The following is a 7,658-nucleotide window of genomic DNA, read 5'->3' as shown; positions in this document are numbered from 1 at the left end:
CCCATGGAGAATTTCCAAAAGACATTAGCCAACTTTTCATTTCAACTGTAGCACTCCTATTTTAGAGCCCAAACCAGGTTTTATCTTTTAAAAATTCACTTTAGTCATGAAATTTAACAAACATTTGTATGCAGCCAGGGACTAATTTACAGCATGGCTTCCATTCATCTCAGTCATGAGAAAATACCATAGCAGTCATTATTAAAGGTATCCATCCATAAATTACTTTTATTTCTCATTAAATGAGCACAGAGTCATTAGCATATTAATAACAGATATGTTTATTATTACATATCCATCAGTGCGGCTTTTAATACCACTTGAAACATGCATATCATCCTAGAGACGAATCAGTTTTCCAGTGCTTCTTATTTGATAGACATTACTGCAAAGCCATTATAAATTACTGAGGAGGTATTTGGTTAAAAAAATAAACAATAAATCATACTGCCCATATGAATCAACCCTTGCTATTGAACAAGAGTTTAACAGTATTTATCTGGTAATTCCTATGTTAACTGGAAAACATCACAGATGTATTGCCATAATTTTCTTTTATATTGGTGCAACCTTCTACATATTTTGCAGAGTTTTATGAAGTCATTCATTATTTTAGCAGGTAGTTTGATGCAAAGATTGTACTCAATTTATGAAAGTCCACCAAACCTCTAAATATTTTAAATTAAGCCAATTATCAATGAAAAACCCCCAACACACATAATTTTCTGAAAATATGTTTTTTGAAATTTTTATAGTCATGGCAGTAAAATAATTCTCTCAAATTAAGGCACTAAAAGGGCAATGCAACTCCCATCAAAAGTGTTCTAAGAATAATTTACATTTCAAACAGTGCATACATTTCTTATATGTTTGTTAACTTAATGTCTTTATCACTTAAAACCACAAAGAAACATATTATATAATTACAGAAATGATGTACCCCACAAAATGCTTTTAAACTTGGTTCTTTTGTACAGTTAGTTCCTAATGTCTCTAGTAGTAAAATAACTCAATATGGCTTGGCAAAAATGCATAGATTAAATGTAATTTTTTTTGCCTTCTCCCATTCCCCAATCTACAAACTTGCTGAAACACATACAGTATTTTGTAAAGCATAATGTAAGATATTTATTTTCCATCAAGTCCACCACAGGCAATCAACAGTAAGGCTTTTAAATTCTACAGTGAGGGCACTGAAGTCAAGTGATGTCACTGCTTTCTTAAAATAGTTTTGTATAGTCTTGCAAGAGCATAAAAACTGAAGTTATTTTAAAAAAATTTCAGTTGTCTCATTTTGAGATATTTTCTTTACTCCTTCCATGAGCTGATCTTGATAGTGATGGCCATTCCACTTGAAAGTGAAAGTCTCTTCCTCTCACTCGTATGAGGAAAACTGTGTTCTATCATGATTGACAGGCATTTTCTTAGAAATTCAAAAAGGCAGCACCTTTTTAAAAAAATATATCTAGCTAAGCTTTCCCTCAATTGTACTTGCATTACATAGTAATAATTAATCTAATCTACCTGTAGGCAAACCCGCAATAAAAAACAAAAACAAAACAAAACAAAAAAACAATCCTCAGTGTGCTTTTGTGCCAAAGCAAGGACAGAATAACAGCAATTTTAACCCTGAAGCCTGTGATATTTGTGTCAAAGGAACAGCCTTCTGCTCTGCGTGGTAAAAGATGCCTGGTTTATCAGGTAGCATCCCACACAATTCCACAAGGCACTAGGTCACATGGTTAACTGTTGAGGGAAAAAAATAAAAATTTTAAGAAATGTACTCAGTTTAAAAATTCAGAAAACAAAAATTGGAAGGAAAGGTACATATACATTATGTATAATAGTTAACTAATACACAAAATTTGGAAAACAGGAAACAGGAAAAACACACTATTGTCTCCTTTTTGCTTCTACTTTGTTTCAAACACTTTTTTCCCCCCACAAAGCTATAAAAAATTTTAAGTATTTTAGATTCAGCTTTTATCCTATATAGGAGAGGGACAATACAAGATTCTACAGAAAGAAGTCCAGAGTGAGGTGATAATGCACTGGAATAGTATGGTAGCTGAGGAATACAGAAGGAGGAATGGATATGAGTCATTTCAAAGAATTAGACTTGGTTATTGATAATATGGAATGAAGAAATGGGATAAATTAAATATGGCTTTAAGCCTGCTTGGAAGACTTGGGTGACATCAGCAGAGAGGCAAATCAGTGTTAGGTCTCAGCTTCTAGATTCAAATGTCCCTCTTAATATAAGGATTACACTCTAGGGAAAGTTGGTATTTGGTATAGGAGAAAAAACATAGGCTTCAGAAATGGATAAAAGTGGGGTCCAACCTGACTATGCTACTAGTTGGCTGTGTGATCTTGTGCAAGTTGCTTAATTTCTCTGAGCCCCATTTTTTCATGTGTTAAATGAGAACTTAATGAGTTATCATAACCGCTCCTCAGGAAAGGGTTTATGTCCTGTAATTGCTTGTTTTACCATATAAATATTTTTGAAAAAATTCCATCAAAACGAGTTAAACTACCCTCTCCCAAAAAGAAGAAAAAAAGGATACTTAACTGGGAAGTTTATTTGTTAACACTGATAATACCAAATAATTTTGATTTAAAAAAAATCTGCCAACATAAAAAATAAAATGAGCAAAGTTTTACATGAAACTATTTACATTAAAAAGGGGTAAACAACAGTCGTTTAAAACATTAAGGGCTAAATATGTACCATAACCAATGACAATAAAACCTGACATTGAACTAAATAAATATGACATTTATAAACATTATTAGCTTCTAACAAGAATCAGTTAAACTAATTTGTAAAGTCATTTCAAGTCATATATAAATGCCCAGATACAAACAATGCCCTTTATGGGGAAAAGAACAATCAGACTCTGGATTTTAATAGATATTATCCAATCACATACTCACAGTTAAAAAGGTTAACATTTCAATCCTTACCTAGTTTTTCCAGATGTATTTTTGACCACTTTCCGGAAAGACTGATTTGCAGTGGATCTTGTAGAAAGTGTCCGAGGCGATGCACGAACAAAACCAGATGGTGGATTCTTAGGAATCTTCTTTACTAAATGAGTTACCCATTTTTTTTGTTCATCCTGAGAACATGCTAGTAGCAGCATATCTCTTGCTGATGTTACATCATAACTTACTATTTTAAGAAAAAAGAGCACAATTAAGGTCACATAATACCTAAAAGAGCCTTATCAAATATTCTTACAATTTAAAAAGATTTACTATGCTTAATTAAGCTTGGACAATATCTTGTCTTCTTAATTCAATTAAGTCGGAAAATTTAAAGAGAAAATATTAGTCATAAATTAGTAAGAAAAATAAAGTAAAATCAGAAATATGCATGTGGCTCCACCAGTGCCAAAATATTACGTCTTATTATCTCTTTTCAACTTGGTATAGGAAATGCCACATCTGAAGAAGTTATTTCATTGAGATTTAAGTCTCTAATTTGTTACATGTTATAAAATAATTTTCATGCCTTACCTTTACATGGAGAAATTAAGTCCTCTTTCTTATCTAAGTGATCTCTGTGGCACTTAACGTGGCACCTTCGACATTCCAGGGCAGGGGGTGGCTTAAAAACATGCCAGAGAGGTTTGGCACAGGCCTCACAGTTGGCGGGAAAGTGGTAGAGGGTAGGAATGAACTCATGACCTTTGTGGTTTTGAAAATTAGTTTTCTCAGCTTGTTGTACTGGTTCCATCTCTACGTCTTTTCTACATTCACCTTCATTTGCGTATAGTATCTACATTTAGGAATAAATGTAAACAGAAGATTTAAAAAAGGTCTTAATCTATACATACAAGTTTCAAATGTATAAAAGTATTGGTGTATTGACATTCACTTCACAAATACACTTAGTACTTAGGTAAAGGATCTTCTAAAATTATATTTTCAGATTTTTACCTGGAATATTTTAGGAATTTCTTCAGTTTCAGCTCTGTACACATCTCCTTGGGTTACAGGACGAACATGAAACAATTTACTAAAATGAAAAGAAATATGATGTAGGCCATTATAAAAACTCATTTATAGCAAAAGACAGATATTTCGTTGAAGAGAACACAGAGATGGCAAGTAAGCATAGGAAAAGATTAATCACTAGAGAAATGCAAATTAAAATCACAGTAAGTATCACTATACTCCTATCAGAATTTTTAAAATAAAAATAGTAATAACACCAAATGCTGGTGATGAAGAGAAACTAGATCACTCATACAACTGTGGTAGAAATGTAAAACTGCAGAGTCACTCTGGAAAAGAGTATGGCAATTTCTTACAAATCTATATATATGAAAACCTGTACATGAATGTTCACAGCAGCTTTATTTTTAATAGGCCAAAATTGGAAAAAACTTAAATGAATGGTTAAACAAACTGTGATACAGTCATATGATGGAACACTACTCAACCACAAAAAGAAAAAGACTACCTCTTGGATGGACTTCAACGGAATTACACTGAGTGAAAGAAGCATATCGAACGTTACATACTATTTGATTCCATTTACATAACACCCTTGAAGTGACAAAATTATACAGATGGAGAACAGATTAGTGGTTGCCAAAGATTAGAGAGGAGTACAGAAAGGGTGCTTCCTATGGCTATAAAAGGGCAATGAAGGATCCCTGTGATGAAACTATTCTATATTTTAACTTGGTGGTGGTCATATGAATCTATACATGTGGTAAAGGCATGCAGGCTGGAAAGGCAGAAGTAAAACTATTATTATTTGAAGATAACATTACTGTATACGTAGAAAAGCCCTGCGGAATCCATACACAAAATCTCTAAAACTAATAAGTGAATAGCAAGATGAATATTCAAGGTTGATATACATAAATAAAGAGTGTTGAAATAACCAGATATCCACATGAACAAAACAAAACAATCCCCGCCCCCCCGGAAAAAAATTAACCTCAACCACTACTACTTTTTTTTTTCTTCTTTTTTGGCCACACTGTGAGGCACGCGAGATCTTAGTTCCCCAACAAGGGATCAAACCCGTGCACCCTGCAGTGGAAGTGCAGAGTCTTAACCACTGAACCGCCAGAAGACCCTCAACCACTACTTCTTACCAAACATAAAAAGAAATGAGATCAATCAGAACTTAAAAATAAAACCTAGGGCTTCCCTGGTGGCACAGTGGTTGAGAGTCCGCCTGCCGATGCAGAGGACACGGGTTCGTGCCCAGGACCAGGAGGATCCCACGTGCCGCGGAGAGGTTGGGCCCGTGAGCCATGGCCGCTGAGCCTGCGCATCCAGAGCCTGTGCTCCTCAACGGGAGAGGCCACAACAGTGAGAGGCCCGCGTGCCGCAAAAAAAAATAATAATAAAACCTAGAAGAAAACATAAAATACCTTCACAATCTTTGGGCAGGCAAAAATGTCTTGGACAGATTGCACAAAAGGCAATAATCCTTTTCAAACCAGTGATACGTTGGTTTCCATTAAAAGACACCATAAAGAAAATGAACTGGCAAACCACAGACTGGGAAATATTTGCACTACATATTTCTGACATAAAATTTGAAGCCAGAATATATACAGAACTTCTGTAAACCAACCTTAAAAAGATAAGCAGCCCAATTAAAAAATGAGCAAAAGATTTGGAGACACTTAAGAGATACAAATGGCCAATAAATACATGGAAAGATTCTTGCCATCATTAGCCATAAGGAAAATATAAACTACAACAAAATAGCATTTCACATCCATTAGAACAGCTAAAAGTCAGACTGACAACACCAAATGTTGGTGAAGACGTGAAGCAACTGAAACTCAAATGAAGCTGTTGAGTATAAACAGTATAACCTTTTTTGAGAACTGTTTGGTAGATTTATTTACACAGATTTACTATATGACCCAGGATTCCACTCCTAGGTATTTTACCCATGAGAAATGAAAACTTAAGTCCACAAAAAAGAATGTTCAAAGCAGTCTTACTTAAAATAGCTCTCTAAGAAGCAACCCAAATGCCCATTAACAAAAGAATGGATAAACAAACTGAGATACATTCATTCAATGGAATATTACTCAGCAATAAACAGAACAATCAATACACACAGCAAAACACTATGACGAGTGAGGGAAGCCAGGCACGAAAGAGTACATACTATAAAATTCGATTAGTATGAAGTTCTAGAATAGGCAAAACTAAATCTCAGTGATAGAATTCAGATAATCTTTTTTTTCCCCTTGAGGAGGCACAAGCGAGCTTTTTAGGGTGATAGAAATGTTCTTTATTTCGTACTGGGTTTGATTATGTGGGTGCTTACAACCGTCAAAAGTCACTGGACTGAACACTTAAGATGTATATGTATTTTATTGTATGAAAATTACATCTCAATAAAAAGGTAAAACAACAATAACAACAAACTCTCATCAACATAAAAAGTATTTAAGTTAGTTGAAAGATGTCTTTCTTATTAATGTTTATGTATTTTTCCAGTTAAGCCGATTATTTAAATTTTCACAACTAATGTCTTTTTTTAAAATTGAGAAATAAAATATCAGTACTCTCTGGTACTTGCTCAATTTTTTTAACATTTTAACTATAATCAGCTCCACAATGTTTAATTACAAAGGAATGGCAAAACTTCATTTTAAGTTTATATTTCTCTGTCGCACCCACCACACTTCACTCTGAATTTGTATGTTATTGCATATATTTTACCTTTCCTGCTACTAGCCTGTAAGCTCCTCAAATATGAAACTGTCTTACTCATTTTACACAACCTACAACACCTATGATAATACAGGCAGCAGTGCCTAAGAAATGGTTTTAGAATGAATACAAGGAAAAAAACCTAAGCTTATTACAGACCTCTTTGACCTATTATTAAAAAAAGAAAAGATACATTTTATTTCCTTCTTAACAATGACCACATAATCATATACTTTGAGATGTTCTGTGAACATAAAACCAATAAACACTTGAAATTAAAAAAAATTGTCTTTAGAATACATTGATCAGGTATGCAAAATTTCCCCTCTCATATTTTGATAAAGTAAGATTTAATATAGTTATTATTTAAATTTGTTAAGAAAAAAGTCAATAATGTTTAAATAACAAAATATAAACTAAATGGTAAGTCTAAAAATAATTGATTATCGTAGGTTAACACTCAACAGTCTTAAAATTCAATAAAAGGCAACTTACTCAATGTCCAATACCATAGATGGATTGGATTGTTCCTTATCTTGTTCATCATTATAAAACAAAATTTTTTTGCTGCTTACCACAACATACTGAAATGAGAAAAAAGGGGGAAGAGATAAGAGCAGTATTAACTTGGTTTAAAGTGATAAGCACAATACTTGCCATTTATGTCTAGATCATATTGTAGTAATCTAAAAACAATACCAATAATAGGACAGTTAATACAAGTTGTATGCTTTAAAAGTAAAATATATAACAAAATATCAATTAGAAAAACTGAGGCATATTGTACCTGTTTCTTCCAGCCGTATCTTTTGATATTTCCTCTATTTGGTATTGAAAGCCAACCTTCAATTCTTGATTCTAGAAGAAAAATTAAAAAAATAGTATTCAGCCTTAAATTGTCACAAAAGGAAAAGCTATTACAAGTTGTCTGACAGCATGCAGCAACAGGCATT

At 33.3% G+C, this 7,658-nt stretch overlaps 1 protein-coding gene across 2 annotated transcripts in view; it reads right to left on the bottom strand.

Moving 5' to 3' along the window:
• Positions 1–201: 201 nt before the first annotated feature.
• Positions 202–7,658, bottom strand: part of ROCK1 (Rho associated coiled-coil containing protein kinase 1) — a 146,776-nt gene continuing 139,319 nt past the window's right edge. The window contains exons 28-33 of one of the 2 annotated variants that reach the window (XM_032654444.1): positions 7,493–7,563; positions 7,201–7,289; positions 3,946–4,024; positions 3,523–3,784; positions 2,968–3,175; positions 202–1,746 (exon numbers count right to left, since the gene is read on the bottom strand). In XM_032654444.1, the coding sequence (XP_032510335.1) occupies positions 1,743–1,746; positions 2,968–3,175; positions 3,523–3,784; positions 3,946–4,024; positions 7,201–7,289; positions 7,493–7,563 (713 nt within the window). In that variant the 3' untranslated portion in view covers positions 202–1,742. The remainder of the gene's footprint in view (positions 1,747–2,967; positions 3,176–3,522; positions 3,785–3,945; positions 4,025–7,200; positions 7,290–7,492; positions 7,564–7,658) is intronic. The other variant, XM_032654443.1, reaches the window with a different exon arrangement.

This window comes from Phocoena sinus, chromosome 14 (assembly GCF_008692025.1).
Source record: "Phocoena sinus isolate mPhoSin1 chromosome 14, mPhoSin1.pri, whole genome shotgun sequence".
NCBI classification, from domain to species: domain Eukaryota; kingdom Metazoa; phylum Chordata; class Mammalia; order Artiodactyla; family Phocoenidae; genus Phocoena; species Phocoena sinus.
The sequence above is the reverse complement of the archived record's forward strand: the minus strand, read 5'-3'. Positions and strand labels throughout refer to the sequence as shown.